Raw genomic sequence first — 21,150 nt, forward strand, 5'->3', positions numbered from 1 at the left:
CTCATATGATCAAGCACAAAAAACAAAACATAATCTCAACTTTGCTATCATACTAAAAGCGACTTAAATGCCTGGAGCAAGTCGTCTTTCAGATCCTCCCAGTTTTCTAGTCCAACGCTAACTCTCAGCAACTTCCGGTCAATCTTGGAATCCGACAAAGCCCGCCACTCAATCAAAGACTCCACGCCGCCTAGACTAGTAGCATGCTGGAAGAAGTGAAGCTTAGTTGGCAAAACCTTCGCCAACTGCTCATTGTGTAAGACAATAGAGAAGACAGGTCCAAACCCATTAGGCATCTGCTTCTGCAACCACGGCTCATCCTGCAGACTAGCATGGTAAATCCTCTGTACAACCGACTGAACAACCATCTCCTCACTACCCGCAGCAGGAGACTCAGCTTGCATAGCAGCACGAAGCCAGGAAATCAACCTAGCCGAATTCTGGCTAGCTCGCTGAACCCGCACCTCCAGCGTGCGCAGACTCCGAATTCCGAGCCAGCTCTCCATATTCCCCATCACACTTCCAAGCGCAATTCTATCCTCAAACAATCGCTTCGTCCAATCAGCACGCTTCGTAGCAAGTACACCACAGAGTAAATCGCTATGTCCACCGAAATACTTCGACCCGGAATGCAGGACGATGTCCGCACCCCAGAGGAACGGATCCTGCAGTCCAGGCGGCGCAAACGTACTATCGACAATGAGAAATGCGCCGCGGGAGTGCGCCTTGCGCGCGTATTCCTCGATGCTGAACGCTGTCCCCAGCGGGTTGATAGGTGTCTCTAGTAGAATGACATCTCCGGAACCTAGGCTTTCGGCCGGACAGTCCAGGGCGAGTTTCTGTAGCCCCGATAGACGAGATATCACCGCGATGACTTCGTGGCTGCCGTGGTATCCCTCGCCGACGGAGATGTGGCGTGGGTTGAGCAGTGTGAGAGCGGCGTGCAGGGCGGCTAGTCCTGTTGAGTAGCTCACTGCTTGTCCGCCTATAAGGGATGAGAGCACTGCTTCGAAACGAGTTGCGTTTGGTGCGAATTCGCGGGAGTAGACATAGTTCTTCCCGTTGAATTCATCCTAGATGAGGTTGTTAGTTGGGAATATGGTTCTTTAGGTGTTGGATTGAGACGCACTACTGGATCCTCGGATGGGATGAGTTGATCTGGATCATTGGGGTATCTGAAGGTTGTAGAGAGATGGATTGGGGGTGCGACGTCAGTCACTAGATTAAGGGTATCGTCTGCATGCAATGCTTTGGTGGAAGGGCGGGCGTTATGAGAGGCCATTTTGCTTGGAGAATATTGAAAGTGCTTTTCAGAAAGAAAATGGAGGGTTTTTATATCAAAAGGTTGACCTCTTCTATCAACTCTGGGAAGACCCACTCCCGTTAACTTCCTAAAACGGAAGTATAGAAAAGTCCTATAATAAAAACATATCCAAAATATGCCTGAGACATAATGCTTTTATTTCAAGGTTATATAATGAAAAGTCGTCTGCGTATCTCAAGCCTGTTTCCGCATTTTTTCGCCGTCAATCTATAAAACTGAGAACGGCGAGAAAAGAAATTTATCTAAAGAAATGGAGATAGTGAAGGCAGAGATAGCCAAAACTGCCATCAAGGTCATATATAAGGCAAGCTTCCAAGGTCAACTTAGAGCAGAAGCAATATGTTCTCCCCATTCCTCTATCCTGCCTCTCTATCCCACCTCTCCATTCCATCTCTCCATCCCATTTCCCATTCACCACATCCTCTAACACCCGAAGTTTCTTCACTATGGAGAAAGACCGTGTTGAGGGTAAGTCATTCTCTAAGTTTTGAGTACTTTCAGCCTAATAATATCCAGAACCCCCTGAGAGTGTTGAGACTACCTCCAATGTGTTCAATCTGTTGTTAGATGAGATCACAGCCCGTTGCAACAAACAGACAAAGGAGGTCAACAAATGGCTTCTCTACACCAAGAATTTCAAACAGACTATTGCCGATACATTGGAGAAGGAGAAACTCAAGAAACAAGGTGCTGATATCAAGGCTATGAGGTGGCAACCTAGGACTCCCAGGACCCCTAGAACACCGAGAACACCGAGAACACCGAGAGCATTCCAAATACCTAATTAATATGGTATCAAATCTATTGTTTGAGTTTTGTGGTTTCTTCAAGTTTTGAAGAGAAAAACAATGGGCCGATAAAAGTCGACCCCAACGTCTCGGCCCCGGCTTTTCCCCCTCACATCTTCTCTTCCAACTTATCACGCCAAAATGCCTCCCTCGGCTCAAACGGTAAGCCATTATCTACTCTTCTGTTTCTTTTGTGCATACATATTCCATGATCCGCACACTTTCCCTAAATCTTGCTACCTGGAGCTCCCAAGGCTACCCCGCACTGCCTATATAACATCTGCCTGCAACCCCCATGCGCGTCTGATACAGAAACAAAACTAACATGGAATCAAAGACCAGACTAGTTTCCACTCTCCGCCTACTTATACCCCGTCTCCGTCTCCTACAAAAGAAAGACACAGCCTCCTCAGTCGTCCAACGCCGCGAACTCTCCCAACTCCTCACCGAAGGTCGCGATGCATCAGCGCGCATCCGAGTCGAAAATGTCATCGCAACAGATATCGCAGTGGAGGTAATGGAGATGGTTGAGCTCTACTGTGAGCTGCTTCTGGCGCGCGCAAACGTGTTGGATCAGATGGCCTTCAGCGACCAGGGTACCCGCGCCCGACTTCGCGCCAAGGAATTGCTCAAGAAGCGCACCCAGGAACAAGATGGTGCTACGGCATCAGGTACCGCAGGCGTCAAGGGCGCCGGGGAGAACACTGGCTCGCGATTCGGGTTCTCTTGGCTGGGAGGAGGAGCGCAAAAGAAGGAGGCTGAGCGGGCTGCGCCGATTACAACTGGTGCGGATGACTCTGGTGATGGACTTGCGGATGACGATAATCCCTACATGGATACTGCCCTCGACGAGGCTGCTACTGTGGTTTTCTACGCGTGGCACCGCTTTCCGCATGAGGTGCGCGAATTTACTATGCTTCGCACTATGCTGGGCGAGCGATACGGCAAGGAGTTTATGACTCTGGCGCAAGATAATAAGGTCGATACTGTCAAGGTTCCGGATCGACTTCTCAAGGGCTTGCGTGTGCGTCCGCCAGGACAGGAACTCGTTGAGAGTTATCTTCGAGAGATTGCGAAAGCATACGGCGTTGAAGGGTATGGAGATGAAGAAGAACTGGGAAGTGCGCCGGAATTTGTGGATGATCTTGGTGATGGTGATGGCGACGCAGAAGAACCCCAATTACCACAAACTCCTGGCAAGCAGCAAGGAGACTCAGCGTTGAGACCGAACCTCTCTGGAACGAGACGTGCCTCAGAGACCAGTGAATTGACTAAAGCTACGCCTCCCCGTGGACTCGCCGCGGGCCGAAGCCCTGTCAGCGTTGCGCCGCCAGCTCCCAGAACAGATAATCCTCATCCCAGAGTCAAGCTTCCCGGCACAGAGGGGAAGGCCGCTGCTGTCTCAAAGGAGGATGGCTCTAAGAGCAAGAGTAACAATAGTGGGATACCCGAGCTGGATGAACTGACACGAAGATTTGCGGATTTGAAAAGGAGACCATGATTGAGAAGCTGGGTCTCTCAATATTCACCAGAATTCGGCACTCAGCGTCTTGATATTTAGCCATTTTTCATGTTGGTTTCCTTTCCAGTGCCTTGGACATGGCTTAGGCAGAATGTCTTGCTTCCAGTCCTGCATAATACATCACGCCTTCTCATTTTAAACGATGCACGTTGATTGCAGTTGACTGGCTATCCGTGAAATGCCACATTGTAAATTAGACCAAGTGGTCCACTTCCCCAAATACGACAGGTCATATTTAGGGAGCGCCGGAGTTGGAGGATACGGAGACGTATCCTGTACTCTGTACTTCCAAGGTTGGAGGCAAACGAAAGATAATGTTACATTGGAATTAGCACGGCTCTTATCGATAGGTGACTCCAAAAATATTTATGTGAGTGCACTACGGGAGAATAATAGAGCACGTAAGAGCTTATACTACCAATCTCTAAAGCCAAATAATAATTTACCACGTGATAGAAGCAATAGAAGCAAGGCACACCCCCAGAGCTGTGGGTTTTCAGGTTGCCTAAAAATCTAACGAAACAGGCTGATCATAGCTCAAATATCGAATTTCACTCAATATTTGACGCATTGAAGCAGTACAGATCGGAACCCTGTTGGAACTACGCACGGGACCCGCAAAACCCAATCGCGTCGATACACCTCCCGGAAAAAGCGAGCCATGACACAGACTTAATATGAACTCCGAATCCCCTACAAATCCGATCCCCCCAGCTAGCAGTCGCTAGACACTGCGACAAACACCCCCGACCCCCGAAAACGCCCCTGAAAAGGCCCAACTACTATGCCGGTCTATATGCTCCACGGCTTCCGCTGGCCCCGCGCCGGGTTCACGGGGATCCGCGTTTACATCGTACTCCACAACCTGGAAGAAGCAGCAGCGGAATACATTCAGCAACCGTTAACGACAGAGCTCCTCGCTGAATCCTTCCACAAAACACAAGCGGACCTCGTGACCCGTCTGCCGGAGCTGTCGTTTATCGAACAGTATGACCCCGCCGATGAAAGCAGTGGCACGGTCAGCCAGGACCATGCGTATATTTCAACGCGGGTTCTGGAGATTCCGGAGGACGGGAGTGGTGGTGGTGGCGGAGAGAATATTGAGGATTGCGTGGAAAAGGGATCTGGGTTGACGGATGACCAGATGGCGGCACTAGAGCAGTTGCGCGATCGTCTTGCTCCCGGTGAGAAAATTGGCTGGTATCTTGTTTACAATGGAGATCCCGAACGGTGGTTTCCTGATTCTGAGGACGAGGAGGATTACGAGTCTGAGGAGGACTCCGAGGAGGAGAGCCAGACGAGGCGACAGAGTCTGGTCCAGAGTCAGAGGGAGAGCAGGAGTAGTTTTACACAGACTCCTAGTCCGCAGAGCTATACGGTATGTTGGTTCCTTTCTTCCATTTTCCATTTTACTGGGGAGGGGGTTTTCTGCGGAATTTCCCTCGGTCTTACTGCTACATGGTTGCTAATGGAGTATTTCTAGACTCGTCTGACGAGATTCTGGAATCGGATGAGCTCGGGGTGAGAGCTGTGGCTGGGTGCTATGGAACATGGCAAATCAGATCGATTTGTTCCGTCACTACGCAGTGTCACTCGATTCCCTCGTTGTTGCATGTGTTACACCGGGCTGTGATGGGAGCTTTTAACGAATTCTACGCTTTATGTCTGTTGATACTCTATGTCTTGCAAATATTGTTATACTAGTTCAGTTTATGTATTGGATATCTCATGGGAACCAAATTGCTTGCAGATTTAATAGAATAACTTACTGTAATTCTACAATAGGTGCTTTTATTTCACCTGCATCTCTATAGAATCCGATCTGGAGCGGTGAGCCTGGGCAATATGGGAGGGGAGCTTCGATAACGGGAACAGCGGAGAACATCCAAAGCTTGTCGCAACACTCCCCCCGAGTGGTTCATAAATGCTGACCAGGTAACATCCTGGCTTTTAATCACAATGGTCCTCTCCTTTATCCTGGTTCAGAATCGCCAGTGAGTGGCTGTCCGTTCCGGTCATTTTCGATTTCCACACTAATGACGGTATAGGGGGAAAACACGCCTGGCGAAATGGTATTCACCATACAGTGTGAGTGTTGCCAGGACCCCATCAGTCAATACAGAATCAGGACTTTGAGCTGACGCCTGCTTACAGGATGAAGAGAAAGTCAAATTGAAAGGCGAGGTTCGTCCATGCAATACCACCCGCACCCGCACTTGCTCCGAGGTTCCCATCCAACTAACCACCGAAAACCGTCTAGGTCCATCGCCTCGTCGCCCCCCGAGATCAAAAATACCAGTCCAACTTTGTCGAGTTCCGCCGGAGCACCAAGGTCGTCTACCGAAGATATGCCGGCTTGTTCTTTTGCGTCTGCGTCGATGCCAATGATAACGAGCTAGCCTATCTCGAGGCTATCCATTTCTTTGTCGAAGTGCTGGACCAATTCTTTGGCAACGTGTGCGAACTGGATTTGGTCTTCAACTTCTACAAGGTGCGTACAAGTCGCTGGAAATGCGCTGCTCGGCATGAACTGGGGCTGGCGTGGGATCGGAGTTGCATGAATCATGATACTAACATGTGCTGGGTTTATAGGTCTATGCTATCCTGGACGAAGTCTTTCTCGCAGGCGAGATTCAAGAGACAAGCAAGCAGGTTGTTCTCACGCGATTGGAACACCTGGATAAGTTGGAGTAGATGTGAACCGTGATATTCGGATTTGGGGACGATACGGGACCCTTATCGATTACGGACCTGACTGCATTGGACAAATTAAATCAAAACAGTCATTTGCATGGAGTTTCAGGTGTATCGGTGGCTTTCAGACAATATTAGTGCTGTTCATGTTCATATTAGGGATTATTCTGGAGATATCAAAGTATCGGTACAGCTCATGCCACCACTTAGGGGCCAATGTTGAAATCACTGATCGTGCGAGTACCCTGCATACGGTTCTCTCTATTCTGCCTGTTCATTGTGGACGAATAGGCTTTTCATAAACGCCTTTGCTTGTTTGTATGGTAAACGGAATATTATCGCAGCAGAATATCGATTATTTTCCAGCGTCAACTCACAGAAGCCCTTCTAGGGTCTTCGAGTGGTGGATGTCTTTCTCCAGGGGTGCGTATATCTTCCAAGGTTCGTATTCGTATTATGACTAGAGTAATCCCAGCCTACACGCAAGATCACATATTCCATATTGCTTTGTATAATATCTGATTCGACTCGATCCTAGTCAAATCAAAGGTTATACATAGAAAAGTCTTAAACACAAAGTATACTTTTGTTTCCGCCTTTTTCTGCTATCTATCTACACAACTGAGCAGGGGGAGAAGATATCTTAAAGACATCTATGTTGTAAGAAGACTACTAAAATGACTATTTGAAAGACTACTTAAAAGACTACTAAAAAGACACCACAAGGCCGCATACGTGGCCCTCTACTCTTGTAGGTTATACATGGAAAAGGCGTTTTCACAAATTAAGCCCCTGGTAGATATCTTAAAAAAGACAGCTAAACAGAATATGTGAAAGACCACTGAAGAGACATCAAGGCCGCACAAGCGGTTAATTATTTTCGGATTTCTTCAATGGTAATGATCGATTCCTGCTCCTTGGACATGCTGTGATGAACAGGCCTGAGACAAAGAAGCTGATAATCTGCAGAATCGAAGTCTGCACATGTGGTTGTCAGTGCCAAGTCTTTCCCTCGTATTCGCTCCAGGGCTTTCCGCCTAAGGGTTCAGAATATAGCTGTCACTGCCGAAAACACTGCCGTCGGTGGATGCCTGGCGGAGACGGAATGTGCAAACTTGGAAACCCAAGAGCTTTAAGCTTAGATTAGATTGCAACGTGATTGTTTCCATTTTGTGGAGGCACTTCCTAATTGGTCATGGCTTGGTGAGGTGATCGTAGCCATCGATGGCGAGCGTTAGTCCAAGGGTCTTGGCACAGCACACTTAAAGAGCTCTGTCGCTACCATTAAAAAGGGTCTGCCCTGCTCAGACATTCTTCTTCGATTTTACTCTTTTACTACATTCTACTGGCCACAAAGAGTATATCCTACTCTAACTTCAGCATGCACGTTCCAGACGAAATATCGTGATGGATTATTCACCGGAACAACATCATCCGTTATAGACTGACTATGACATACTAGCTCTGCCTACACAGCCTCACAGACATCTGCTCAGTCTTGCTGGACACGTGATAAAGCCTGTTTGTCTGGCCCCACGAGGACCATCTCCCCAAATGGAAACTATCTCAGCAACACGGGACGATCAGTTCAACCGTACTGATGCGTGACACCACCGCGGAAATCTTCACACATTGCACAACGGACGCTTATACCCCTGGCGATGAAAATCATGTGAAAATTCGTTTCTAACCCCAATGCCGACTCCCCCTGATCAATACTTGGTGGATAACGGCATTGTGTCCGCGATACATCGAGCGGTCTTTCCTGTGATAGGCAGCGTGACGGGACGATCCAGGAGAAAGGCCCCATCATGACAGGCTGAAACTTCTACATACTTTCCGCGGTGTTGAAGGTAAATTGGACCGGGCTTGGCATGTGGAACTCGCAACTACAGTCTCGAACGAGCCAAATGCAATCAATCTGATGGAGCGGGGGCACCGGATTCTCGTACCCGCAACGTTTTCTTCTGGACACAGCTTTGATCTGCGTGGAACATTGTGGGCCAAGCTCGGCAGACACAATTTCAGTTTCACTGTTGTGTCCTGAATATGAGATGGTATGCAGCAACACAGCATTGCAGCATACATACGAAGTAGAGAAGTCTACGACGATCTATGAGCTTACGATGTAACTCAGAACAGACCTTCGGAAATATGCACTCTCCACAAGTTGAAGGTGTACGCGTTTCCATTTACAGCTCCACCAATGACTGACAATGCATGGATCTTCGCCAAAAACTTTTTCGGAGCATACGTGGATCAGTCTTGGCAGGAACAATGGTAATTTTCATTTACCAAAAATTCCCGCCTTTTGCATACCATACAATACCATACACCCCACACACCCCTGACAATCCATATCCCTGTGCGTCAGCTTGTGACGTCGTGCCTCTATGCGCCTGTATACGTTGCCTGTATACGTTATACGACTTTTCGAGGTATCTCTTTTGACTATACAGAGCACCGAGTACCACTTTGTACACTCATGGGCCTCGGTTTTAGAATCCAAATGGGGTACTGGAATGAAGGAATTGCCCAGTGGAAACATTGCCACTCGCGGGGATAGGACTTCGGGGGTGGAAAAGTGGTTCGAGGCTCGTCATTGGCACACGATGAATGCCCACTCTACCTTCTATCTCCCTTGGAGATCAGTTCAGGCCTGGATTTCTTTTTTAGCTGGTTCTTTTTTTGTATTTATTCATTTATTCCTTTACTCTTCCCCTTATCTCCATATCAACCTCTTAAAAGCCCCCATTCCTTCTAGACTTTTTCCAGTCTTATACTTTCTTTATCAAGCTCTACTTTCTTTCGTTAATACACTTCTTCACTCTCTATAGAAGTTCCAACTATACTGAAGTGCAATTGACCTTATAAACATGTCTCTTATGCTCTCCGATAATCTGGCTCCCCAGCCCATGACCGACATCTTCACCGATGACACAAACATTGACCGCCGAAAGTGCCACCGCACAGTGCCTATGAAGGTTCTTGCTCTGGGTGTTGGTCGTACCGGAACTGCCTGTGAGTATGATGTGCTGTGTTGCGTTGGACTTGGTGTATTGTATATACCGGGTCTGATGGAAACGAGAAACATATAAACTAACTACTATTTGACAGCTCTCCGCAAGGCCTTTGAGCGTCTGGGCTATGGCAAGTGCTACCACATGATGTGCGCAAGTGTTGAGAACCCGCCGGATTGCCTTATGTGGCACGATGCCCTGAACGCAAAGTACAACGGAATCGGCGAGTTCGGCCGCAAGGAATGGGACCAGCTTTTGGGTGACTGCCAGGCCGTCTGTGACTGGCCTGCCTGTGCCTTTGCAAAGGAGTTGATTGAAGCATACCCCAATGCGAAGGTCATTTTGACCACCCGTGATGTCGACCCGTGGCACGCGTAAGTCACACCTTATACATCTATATTTTTGCACCTAAGAACACGATACTAACAAACCAACAGCTCCGTCATGAAGACCGTCTTCTGGCGTGTCTCAGACCCAGAGCACAAGTTCGTGTCGAACTTCAGCTGGGCCGCTGGCATGTACTACCCCATGCTGAACAAGTTCTTCGAGACATTCTTCCGCGGTGACTTCCCCGGAAAGGGCAAGCAAGTCTACGAAGATCACGTCGCCCAGGTCCGCAGCATGGTTCCCCCCGAGCGTCTGCTCGAATACAACATCAACGACGGCTGGGCCCCGCTCTGCGAGTTCCTCGAGGAGGAGGTCCCTGATACCCCCTTCCCCCGCGGTAACGACATGGCCGACTTCTATAAGCGCTGCAGCACCCGCAACCGTCACCAGATGATGAACGCTGCCCTCCAGGCCGTCACTATTGGTGGTTCGCTGCTTGCCGCTGGCTTCGCTGCTACTTTGGCTTTCAAGCGTTTCTCCCCTCGCTAAAATGCTCGTCCTTCCATCTTGCGCATTTCTTTTTGTCATATTCCCCACATCTCATATTTTTGCTGGCTGCTAGTGTGCGCAGGCGCCTCTAGCATGTTGCCATACCCCGTGGTCGTTTCTGTTACTTTTTTTCTGCTATCATTGGAACAGACTATGCATCTATCACGTCGGTCCCCTTGTTTTGGCATCTTCATTCTGTCATAATTGATTTAACGAGGGACTTATTGGAGAACAATCCGGTAATAAAACAGTATATACTATCTCATTTTTACTATCTTTCCTCCTGCATACCCCGTACCAGTGCATCAAATCATCCCCAGCTTTCAAATCGAGGGATGAAGCACAAGGGAGCCTCTTACCCAAGGCTATGGCATCATCATGCAGTGCCTAGAGGCAAGGGGCGCTTAGAATCTTAGCCAAGGAAAGCCTTACGGCCGCCTTTTTCAATCGATCGGGGTCAATGCAAGGTGCACATGGAGTAGAGCGATTGATCAAAAACAGCTTAATCACACGCCGATATTGATCAATTGTACATGTACACATAACATAGTAACAGTTTCAACAAGTAAATAAACACCAACTAAATCCAGCCGTCCATATCCGGTCCCAAGTCCTTTCCACTCTCGTACTCGTACGAAATACGAAACAAGAGAAAACGTACTAGTACCAGCCACACTTTATTGGAGAAGCGCCGTGGAGATTTATTGACTAGTGGCTTGGCATTGTAGGAAAGTGATCCACATTAATTAAGTGGACCAAGCGATATGTATGTACTTAAAATACATACAATATTGAAAGTTACGTGTATTGTTATTTATTGTTATGTTCTTGTAATAGAGAAATAACTGATACAACTGCTTCTCTCTATTCCAATATACAAAAATAAGCGGGGGTCAGAACTTGCTTATTTCATTCTAGACTCGGGAACGGATCCTCTTAGAAGGCTTGAAGGCTTTGACGGAAATACGTAATAAAGATGAGGTTGGGTTCGTGTACGTGCACTAATGAGACCTTGAGTAATCGGTCCATTGTTTGCAGATTAGATTATTTTGGGATTGAGTTCGACGGCACATGTGAACTTTAATCTTTGGGGCTTTCTGGGCTTGGGCGGGTGATTCTGGGGATTGCACTGCGTTAGGTAAGAGGTATCCTGTAGTCATGGACACCTGATAGGTCCTCTTTACCTCTTTGTGAGTGCGCTGGAAGTATAAGATCCCGATTTATCTAATGTCTATCTATCTGTGTAGCTTCTAGTGTTGAATGGTCTACTCTGTGTAGTGTACTATTCCACATGGAGAATCTTACACACGAGTTTTATGCTCTTAATGCATAATAGGTTAATTGATCCATGAACATGTGGTGTCCGTGGATACGACAGTATCCATATCGTCTGAGATTTACCCCCTAATTATGGATACTAAATGCCCATGCCACGGATATGGTAGGTCCAAACCTAATGCACGTGTACCAGAACAGAGGTTGCAACAAAGATTGCCTGCGTATGCTCTGACGACGCACCATGCGACACCACTGTACCCGAATCAATCCTCCACGGTCAATTCAATGGCATACGCAACGAGTGGTGCTTCTCAGCCACATGCACATGGCTTTTAGGTTTTTACTTTATCGGAGGGCCTGGATCTCGGGAAGACTAGAAGCCGGATCCATTGGTTCTACCTCCTGAATAGGATAAGTCACCTGCGCGGATTGGGGATTCAGCTGTTCATCTAAGTTTGGTTTGCGGCTAATTGGGTGTTCATCCATGGTCCCGTTCCCGAGCCACGTTACGTGGTTGACGTCTGCCCGAGCCTTTGATATGAATAGAGGACATTGAGTATACAGAGCAGGTACGATCTCGGAGTTATGGTGTTCGGGGCTTGTTAGCGGCAGCCACATCGCATTAGCCTTGCGGCCATGACGTGGCCCCTGGGAAATACTCGTACCGTCACATTATCTGGGACACGTATTGAAGGTAAAAAGAAAATAACAATCAAGGTTTTCAGTAGCGATAGTTAGACGATCAAATGTTTTGAGGGTGATCGTGATCGTTTAATTTTGATTTTCATCGTATACATAGTATCAATTCCCCGAACACTCCCCCCACAACTTAAGCAACTGAGACAACTTGTGGCAGGACTAGGCACCTTGGCACTGGACGGGTGTTGGCTGAGATTCCCTTGACTAAGCACTTTGTCTAGCTTTAAATGGCTTTTAACCAATGAATATGGACGATCAGCGCAGCTTGCGCCCCACTATCCATGCAAAAAGCATGCATTGACAGGTGGAGAGGGATTCGTACACACTGTTTGCTTACCTTGAGCGTCTTTGGTGTCTTTGGCCTTGGTTGAGTATTAGGCCTGGCCTGCGTTTTCTATATTTCTCCTTCATGAATTGCCTTCAATACAACCTCACTTGCATACATTCTTTTTTGGATGATCTTCTTCTTGTCTGGTTCAACAAGCTTTGTTTTATATCTTGCATCAGGAACTGATGCGAAGAATCCACGGGGCACTCCATGTTTTCCCCTTTAAGGACTGCACCATCGCTCTTTTTTTTTGGTATCCTCTGGTTATGCGCTATTGACAGTGCGCTTGGAGAGGAAACATCTTTTTATAAATCGGTATGTAGAATTAGTCTGACACTCCCAAGCGTACATTTTGACTGAAATTATCATCGGTGCAACAGAGACCCGATATATACCCGCCCGTCTTTAATGTCGAAAAGTCCGATCCAGGCAAGCTCAGCCCGGGCTACATTTTCATCACACCTTACGAACTCCAGAATCCCGGCCCGTACATCTACGATAACACAGGGGTAGGTTTTATTTTGTGGATTGATATTCGCCGATTATATAAAAGCTAACCGGGCACGCCGTCAATAGGAATTAGTGTGGAGTGGCTGGGGTATTTCGGGACCTGGCAACGCCCATGGCCTCCACGTGTGTAAATACAACGGTTCCGATCACCTATGCTTCTTCCAGGGCAGTCAGCAAAAAGGATACTGCCGCGGACATGGTATTATCATGGATAAAAACTACCGAGTTGTGCGGTCAGTTCAACCGGGTGGAGGAATGGCATCGAGCGACATGCATGAATTCCGTCCCATCAATGATGGCAGAACCGCTCTCATGACCATCTACCAGCAACGGCAATTCGACATGACACCATGGAATATCAAATCTGGCGTAGGGTGGCTGATGGAGAGTGTTTTCCAGGAAGTCGATGTGGAGACAAACAAGGTCCTGTTTGAATGGCGGTCTCTTGATCATGTTGATCCGTCATCGAGCTATACATGGCCGTCTCATACGGATACATCCGGAACGGGGTTGAACGTACATGAGCCTTGGGATTACTTCCATATCAACTCCGTCGATAAAAATGCTGCTGGTGACTATCTGATTTCGTCGCGGCATACTTCTGCTATTTACAAGATCTCCGGTAAAGACGGCTCGGTGATGTGGCGGCTTCATGGCGCGCAGTCCTCTTTCCGGAATATCAATTTTAGCTTTTCGCAGCAGCACGATGCCCGGTGGTTACAGGAGAACGCTACGCACACAATCCTCTCACTTTACAACAATGGCTATAATGGCTTCAACAAGACCCATGACTATTCAGCGGGCATGATTATCATGATTGACCACGTGGAAAAAACGGCCATCCAAATCCGCGATTACGCCCCAATTCGAAATGACCTAGTGAGCTCCAGCCAGGGAAACTTGCAGATACTCCCTAACCAAAATGCGTTCATCGGATGGGGAAATAACCCGTTCGTATCCGAGCACGACGAGGCAGGCAATCTCCTGTTTTGGGGCTCTTTCGCCAAGGACACCGTGATGAACTACCGCGCAATGAAGTTTGAATGGGATGGTGTACCGACAGACTCACCAGCACTATGGACATACGCCCGAACTGCGGAACCAATTTCTTCCACTAGCTTCTATGTCAGCTGGAACGGCGCAACCCGCGTCAACACGTGGCGATTTTGGGGAGCGATGAACACTACCGGACCTTGGACCTTGCTGGACGAGGTTCCCAAAAACGGATTTGAGACTGAATACACCAACGCCAGATTCTTCCTTTGGTCTAAGGTCGAAGCAGTAGATTGTGAGGGGACCGTTCTGGGAAAGTCCGAGACCAAGTATACCTTCGTGCCTTCCTCCGAGCTGCGCGAATTCTGCGCTACATCTACCTGCTCGGACGCACAAGGATATGGGTTCCCCGGCGAAGAGGCAGCCCGTCCTTTCATCCCGCCAGTAGGTGTCAATACTGTGCCGTGGATTGACCCCAACAACCCAGGGTCCAATATTTGGACAAATCCCTCGAGCTATCCTCGCCCTTCTGTTGCTCCAAAGCATTTGGACGAGTGGAACATTGGCCGTGAGTATACCTCGAACTAACTTTTTATTTCATCTAGTAAAAGAAGCAAAACTGACAATTTCACAGACCTTCTTGCCTGGGGCGCCGTTCTCCTCGTGGCGATCCCCCTCTTCGCCGGAGTCTTCCTCGCACATCGATACCACACCAAGCATTTGCTCAACCAGCTGCGGGATCAGGAGTCGGCTGGGCCTACGAACGGTATGATTGAGCGGAAACACCCTCCCATGCAGGCCGCAGATCTGCCGTGGTGGAATTGGCGCCGGTGGATCGGGGAGGATGAAGCAATCTCCTACTTCCCGCTGGGTGAGCGGAGCTCATACGGCCACAGGCGCGGGAGAGAGCGGAACGAATAGTCAAGCACTCATCCTTTTGCTTGCGTACATACTACGATAAAATATAGATGACTACACACTATACACATTTTCTCTTCCACCTACTACTTAAATAGGAAAAGATCTTTAGCAGAAATTATGTAGTGCGTACGGAGTACATAGGATATAGACCTAAGAATAGAACAAACAGTCCATAATAGGCAATACCACAATAGGGAAAACCACGCGGCGCGAGGTAACTAAAGAACAATGGGTGGATGTTTCCACTGTATGTAATGCAATACACATCCCCGAAAAATACCTAAAGCCGACACCCGCGCCTACGCACTGGGTATACGTACCTTGGGAACGAGCGGAGCTGATCGATAACTTTTTAGCGCTGGGCATTCAGCTTTCGTATTGACTGCTTTGTTGAGAAATAATACGACGTTAGATTTTTGTTAGTTTGGCTAGTACAGATGTGGCAAGTGGTGCAATATTGAATGTACATATATAGATTTACAAAATATGTCAATTATACATGTCTATCACTATGTCGATCAAAATATGCAAAGGGAAGGCTACGATCTACTGTGTCAAGACTGCCTGGAGTGCTAAGGTACACGTCTGTATTAGTGTATCAAAGTGGCTTTTTTTCCACTGACGTGGAATGTGGCTGAAACCCTTGAGCTCTGGGCGCTAACTATTGCCGCCGGCTCTAGAACCTTTGAGTTATTAATTTAATATTTTTTTATTACATTCAATGTTTCAATGTATTCAAGCTTAAACGGTCCTATGGATAAAGTATCCACCTGAAACCTTTATGAAACCTAGACTTAATACATAACTTCCTACATTAGTACAACATACGCAAGTGCATATCTAGAAGAAATCACATAAAATTGGGACTGTAAAGTATTGTACGGAGTAAGTGAAACTAATATAACTTTTCGTCCACCACGGTTCGTACCTTACATGCCAAGACTTCCCTCGCTAAAACGCATCGAGTCCGCGAGTCATGGTCCAAGGGAGGAGGGCTCGGCAGGGAGATGTGGAGCAGTCGTCGCAAGCTGGCGGTCGTTGTCGATCTATGATACCAGAGAGTGGTAGTGTATCTAATATGGGATGTTTGCGGTGTAAACTACATACAAATTACATGGTGAGGCTGCCCGCCATAATTAGAAATTAATTCCGGGAACCGTATCCTAGGAAGCGGTGGACTATTCCATTCAAATGTTTATTAATTCCACGCGATCGCGAATACCCTTTTAATCACGCTATACTCAACATAAAAAGGCGGAATAAAATTCTCCACCATGCGACCCCATGAGGCTCTCCAGTGTTGATTATGCATGGCACGGTAGAACTCCCAATATTCCGGCCAAAATCCAGCTAGGCCCCAATCCAATAGAACAACAGTGCCATCAGTCCGAACAATGATATTCCCTGGATGTAAATCCGCATGTGTAAACAAGATCTTGTGATTTTTGAGACCTCGGACCGTCTGGTACAGCACGTACTCGTTGTTGAAAAAGTTGGATTCGATGTCATGTTCACGTTCGAGCACTTTCGGGGGCAATCGGTCTCGCAAAGCTTGAATGATTCCTTCGTCAAAGCTTTCTTCGGATAGGTATGGCCCATAGCTGTATTTAGTGTAGTCGCCGTAGCCGGCCTCGAATATGCCGTCTCGACAGGGTGATCTGTCAAGTCCACCGATGAAATCCCCTGGAATCTCCCGCATCTGGTTCACGTAGTCCCGTAATTGCTCCAGTATGCAATCTTTCTCAACCTGCGAAGCACGGTCCCAGTATTGTTCGAGTGGCTCGCCCGCTACATATGACATTACAATGTATCCAACATCGTCAAGAATATATGCACTGAGAAGCCTTGGTGTTGCTATGGTCGTACGGGTCGATGCCAAATGTAACGCTTCGGCTTCACTTAAAGCAACACCATGACCGAATTTCACAACTGTCTCTGAATCTGCAAAAACAAGACGCGCGCCCATTTTGTCGGGACAAAGGTCGTCTGCCGTCTGCAAATCGCCAGGGTCGAGTATGATAGGTGGAGGTCCAATGGTTTCTGAGTAAATTAGGCGAGGTTTTTGCTCTTCTGTTTCCAAGTCTTCGGAAGAGGTGCAGCCGGCATTCATAGCGGAAGCTGCCGTTTCCTTTTCCACCCCGGTCTTCTCCATGTCAGTACTTGCTGCGGCACTGGTCTCCGGGGTCTCAAGACCGATGTTCTCTTTTGGTTCCTTCGCAAGACAGTAACTATGGAGAAAATCAGATTCCGCAAAAGATTCCCCAGTACCGCCATATCGAAGTGGAAGTTGTGAGCCAAGATATCGACCAAGATCCTCAGGATCCTTCAGCAGTACCGTATCTCTCAAGAGAGCGTCATCGATATCAAGATATGCGAGGTATTCATCACGAGGATTGATGATATATGCCTTTCCCAGAATATTAGGATAGTGATACCGAATGAATGTCACCAATTCTTCGAGGGCATTGCAGAGTTTTCGCTGGAAGGAATGTTGCCCTTCCTCGGTATTTTGAGTGGCATGTATCTTAAATTCAATCACACAGGAGGCTGAATAGTCATGTAGATCAGAACTAGCGGCTGCATGCAGCAAAAGCATGGAGAGCTTCTCCATTACAGCAATACCTAACTTGACCAATCCTTTAGATGTCGTCAGGCTTTGATGTATTGGTGAGTGTCCCTTAATAGTCATCTCATCAATGGTAACCCAAAGCACATATTGACCCTCAATTAAAGTAATATGGCACAAGTCCAAGTCTTGAAGGACGGATTCTGCTTCAGTAAGCAGACCCCTCGGGTCAGAGAAGCGTCGCCATTCCAAAGTTTTCTTGAGTGAGGCACTTGCCCTGGAGACTTGAAGTGCAGGGAATGCGGAATGGCTTCTGAGAAACCGTTGATAATTTAGTGACGAATCTCGGTGTGTGCCCGTAGTCTGAGTACCTTTTCTAAAATCACCTCCAGTATTTGACCCTCCGCGTGTTTCAAATCAACACCCCAAATCTCATCATGCCGTGACTTCGTCAAAATAGAAGGAAGAGCCTCCCGAAAACTACTAGCCGGAGAACATGATTTCCCCAATGAAATAGACATTATCAAAACTGCATGCTAACAGGTCGAAACGTTGTCAGTTAAACTGATACCCGAAATTTTGATTACAAGTCTATCAAAGGTTCTAGTACCGTATAGCAAAACGAATAATGACTGGATCCTTGCTTGTGGGAGAAAGTGAGGTAGCGATCCGCATCTTGAGCTTGTTGGGTGGCCCTCGATGTTCTTTGGGAGCCATGCGGGCCCAGTGGGCTTAGTCACTTAAATATTAGGATGGAGTCCAAGGACTAGGACCAAGTGAACTATAAAGCAGCATTGGGCGGCAACCACGCAAGATAGTCTGCTTGCAAAGCTTAGTTTCTCCCATATGGGTAGATGCGTATGTAGTTTGGCGAAAGTTGCTTCTTTACGCGTCAGTCCCCATATGCACTCCATGAGCATGACCAAGGTAAGTGTATATTGTATGGTCGTGCATGGGTGTGGCCTCCTCGAGCTGGACGAGTGCACAGTCCACTTGCGCTAGAGACAGGTTTATCAGCACCGCCTCAGCTCTGGGCGGAAGGGTGGGTTCAGCGTCATGGCCAGGAGACCAGAGGAATCGAAATACTGGTATTTCACTGTGTTTTAAATAATATATATTACACGTATGCAAAAATAAAGAAAAAAAAAACATTATTGTTCAGAAAATACTAGCGTTGTATTTTGCCCCATAATACGGTAGTAGAAAACATTCCTGGTGGGCCCCGGCAATAAAGGTACGGAGTACAAAAGAACGTCATCAACAAATTCCCCTGGGCGGAGATGATACAGCATACAGGAGATTGAAATTAAAGTAAAAATAAAACAAATAGCCTTTCTCTTCCTTCAAGTTTTCAATTACTTCAGTAACATCCAATAATAGTCGAGCCACGAAGCCACCCAAACTACGGAAAATACATGAAACCAAAAGGGCCTACGACTTATCCTTACGCCGCCTCGGTTTACACTAGTACATTCCTCAATGCCTGCCAGGACTGGAAATAATAAAACGAATAATGCCCGCCATGCGCGTACGACATCTTGGTCAAGTGGCTTCCATTTCATCCAGAACACCGGCGAATCCTCCGAAAACGCGCAAGGCCGCCGACGACGCGAGTCCAATACCTCCCTCGCCAGTGTTGAAGAACGCTCCTCCTCCCAAGACTCGCTCGACTCCTCTGCCATCGATGACACTATGTTAAGGAATACCTCAATGGATTTGGGTGGTGACCGCAAAATCCAGCATGTGCGCGGGCGCTCCGTTAACCATGGTCAACCACAGGTACTAACCCTGCAGGGGGAGGAACCCCCGACTGTGCGGGCGCCAGCACGCCCCCCGCTCGTAACGTGGATGTCGCTGCCGCGGAAGGGTCAATTGGTGTTGCTGGGGCTCTGTCGTGTGTTTGATTTCTTGCAAATCGCTTCGCTACAGGCCTACATGTTTTATCAGCTCAAGTCCTTCGACCCGAACCTCTCCGACTCCGATGTTGCGACCCAGGCGGGAATTCTCCAGGGTGCTTTTACTGCTGCTCAGTTTGCGACGGCGATCCCCTGGGGTCGTGTTGCTGATGCGGAGTGGGGTGGTCGGAAGTTTGTTCTACTTGTTGGTCTGGTTGGCACTGCGGTGTCTTGTTTGGGTGTCGCATATTCGACGTCGTTCGCGCAGGCCGTGTTCTGGCGCTCGTTTGGTGGCGCCATCAACGGCACCGTTGGTATTATTCGGACTATGATTGCGGAGAATGTTAAGGAGAAGAAATATCACTCGCGAGCTTTCTTGATTTTGCCTATTGGCTTCAACATAGCTTCGTTGTTTGGTCCTGGTGAGTGACTCGTTCTGTTAAGGCTGTTTACGGCCATGTGACAATCCGCTAACTGGTTTCGCAGTGATGGGTGGAATGCTGGCTGATCCCGTTAAGAGCTATCCCCGTCTCTTTGGTCCCAATTCTTCCTTCGGAGGTGCGGATGGAGTACAATGGCTCGAGAAGTACCCTTATGCACTGCCAATGTTCGCGAACTTCTGTTTCCTCTCTGCAACTGCAGTTTTGGTTGCATATGGATTAGAAGAGACCTTGGCATCTTGCAAAGGCAAGCCTGGCCTGGGTGTATTTGCTAAAAAGGTGTTTGCGCGCGGCGTGAAGAAGGTTTTCCCCTCTTCATTGTCCTCGTACACAAAGCTTCCGCTCCGCGACTACGAAGAGGACGGGCCTTTGCTGGGCCGCCCCACGGACCGCTCGGAAAGCTACGAGCTCGAAGAAAAGGCACACAAGCCTGCCCGCCTTCGACGTGTGTTGCCTTTCCAAAGAATCTGGACCAAGAACGTGTTGTGCACACTCGGTGCGCAGGCTTTCTTCGACTTCCAAATGGGTGCCTTTAACAACCTCTGGCTACTCTTCCTGTCTACACCCCGCTATGATGCCAATGACCCCGCGAGCCCTGCCCGGAGCTTACCATTCGCCTTCACCGGCGGACTGGGCATGCTGCCGCAGAGCGTTGGTTTCGCAACTGCTATTTTGGGTGTGATTGGCATGTTCCTCCAGTTCACCATTTACCCTACCATTAACGGCCGTCTGGGAACAGCCAAGAGCTACCAGTATTTCCTCTCCCTCTTCCCGATCGCATACTTCATTGCCCCCTATATCTCGCTGGCTCCATCTACAATTCCCCCTCCTGGCCAAGCCAACGGCCCCTGGGTTTGGTTCTGGATCATCGTCGTCCTCTTCTTCCAGGTCACTGCCCGAACCTTCACTCTTCCAACCTCTATCATCCTACTGAACAACTGCTCGCCGCACCCATCGGTTCTCGGCACAATCCACGGAATTGGCCAATCCGTATCGTCCGCCTTCCGTACCATTGGACCTATCTTTTCAGGTGCGTGGTACGGATATGGCCTGGATGTTGGCATGGTCGGCTTCGCTTGGTGGTTGATTGCATTGGTATCTGTGTTTGGCTGCCTTGCAGCTATCTTCGTATATGAAGGTTCCGGACATGAGATTATTCTTCCTGGTGAGGAAGATGAGATCTGATGTGATACGATATGAGTGTCTTTTTTCTCGAGAGTTGATTGTATATTGCTTCAACATTTTGCATATCATAAGGTGTCGGTTGGTTGGGTGCTTTTTGTTATATTACGCTTC

At 48.1% G+C, this 21,150-nt stretch overlaps 9 protein-coding genes across 9 annotated transcripts; 7 read left to right on the forward strand and 2 right to left on the reverse strand.

Annotated features, from left to right (window-relative positions):
- Positions 1–47: 47 nt before the first annotated feature.
- On the reverse strand, positions 48–1,282 carry N7517_003373 (putative transsulfuration enzyme family protein; the record flags this gene model as incomplete). The annotated part of the gene is made up of 2 exons (XM_056721103.1): positions 48–1,073; positions 1,130–1,282. The coding sequence occupies 2 exons, from the start codon at positions 1,280–1,282 to the stop codon at positions 48–50; spliced, it is 1,179 nt and encodes a 392-aa protein (XP_056585238.1).
- A 488-nt stretch (positions 1,283–1,770) lies between these two features.
- Positions 1,771–2,112, forward strand: N7517_003374 (uncharacterized protein; the record flags this gene model as incomplete). The annotated part of the gene is made up of 2 exons (XM_056721104.1): positions 1,771–1,792; positions 1,841–2,112. 2 exons carry the CDS (start codon positions 1,771–1,773, stop codon positions 2,110–2,112), a joined length of 294 nt encoding a protein of 97 aa, XP_056585239.1.
- A 141-nt stretch (positions 2,113–2,253) lies between these two features.
- Positions 2,254–3,613, forward strand: N7517_003375 (IST1 family protein; the record flags this gene model as incomplete). Its single annotated transcript, XM_056721105.1, has 2 exons — positions 2,254–2,274; positions 2,450–3,613. 2 exons carry the CDS (start codon positions 2,254–2,256, stop codon positions 3,611–3,613), a joined length of 1,185 nt encoding a protein of 394 aa, XP_056585240.1.
- Positions 3,614–4,430: 817 nt separating this feature from the next.
- On the forward strand, positions 4,431–5,159 carry N7517_003376 (uncharacterized protein; the record flags this gene model as incomplete). The annotated part of the gene is made up of 2 exons (XM_056721106.1): positions 4,431–5,012; positions 5,118–5,159. The coding sequence occupies 2 exons, from the start codon at positions 4,431–4,433 to the stop codon at positions 5,157–5,159; spliced, it is 624 nt and encodes a 207-aa protein (XP_056585241.1).
- Positions 5,160–5,593: 434 nt separating this feature from the next.
- N7517_003377 (AP-2 complex subunit sigma) lies at positions 5,594–6,328 on the forward strand (the record flags this gene model as incomplete). Its single annotated transcript, XM_056721107.1, has 5 exons — positions 5,594–5,628; positions 5,683–5,722; positions 5,789–5,818; positions 5,895–6,125; positions 6,227–6,328. The coding sequence occupies 5 exons, from the start codon at positions 5,594–5,596 to the stop codon at positions 6,326–6,328; spliced, it is 438 nt and encodes a 145-aa protein (XP_056585242.1).
- Positions 6,329–9,204: 2,876 nt separating this feature from the next.
- On the forward strand, positions 9,205–10,224 carry N7517_003378 (sulfotransferase family protein; the record flags this gene model as incomplete). Its single annotated transcript, XM_056721108.1, has 3 exons — positions 9,205–9,349; positions 9,446–9,722; positions 9,786–10,224. 3 exons carry the CDS (start codon positions 9,205–9,207, stop codon positions 10,222–10,224), a joined length of 861 nt encoding a protein of 286 aa, XP_056585243.1.
- Positions 10,225–12,739: 2,515 nt separating this feature from the next.
- N7517_003379 (arylsulfotransferase family protein) lies at positions 12,740–14,953 on the forward strand (the record flags this gene model as incomplete). Its single annotated transcript, XM_056721109.1, has 4 exons — positions 12,740–12,844; positions 12,910–13,038; positions 13,106–14,600; positions 14,667–14,953. The coding sequence occupies 4 exons, from the start codon at positions 12,740–12,742 to the stop codon at positions 14,951–14,953; spliced, it is 2,016 nt and encodes a 671-aa protein (XP_056585244.1).
- Positions 14,954–16,151: 1,198 nt separating this feature from the next.
- On the reverse strand, positions 16,152–18,194 carry N7517_003380 (kinase-like domain-containing protein; the record flags this gene model as incomplete). The annotated part of the gene is made up of 2 exons (XM_056721110.1): positions 16,152–17,895; positions 18,130–18,194. 2 exons carry the CDS (start codon positions 18,192–18,194, stop codon positions 16,152–16,154), a joined length of 1,809 nt encoding a protein of 602 aa, XP_056585245.1.
- Positions 18,195–18,998: 804 nt separating this feature from the next.
- On the forward strand, positions 18,999–21,039 carry N7517_003381 (putative MFS transporter; the record flags this gene model as incomplete). The annotated part of the gene is made up of 2 exons (XM_056721111.1): positions 18,999–19,836; positions 19,901–21,039. 2 exons carry the CDS (start codon positions 18,999–19,001, stop codon positions 21,037–21,039), a joined length of 1,977 nt encoding a protein of 658 aa, XP_056585246.1.
- Positions 21,040–21,150: the final 111 nt, after the last annotated feature.

The sequence above is a fragment of the Penicillium concentricum genome (assembly GCF_028827145.1).
Source record: "Penicillium concentricum strain IBT 3081 chromosome Unknown utg000001l_segment0_segment0, whole genome shotgun sequence".
Classification (NCBI taxonomy): Eukaryota; Fungi; Ascomycota; class Eurotiomycetes; order Eurotiales; family Aspergillaceae; genus Penicillium; species Penicillium concentricum.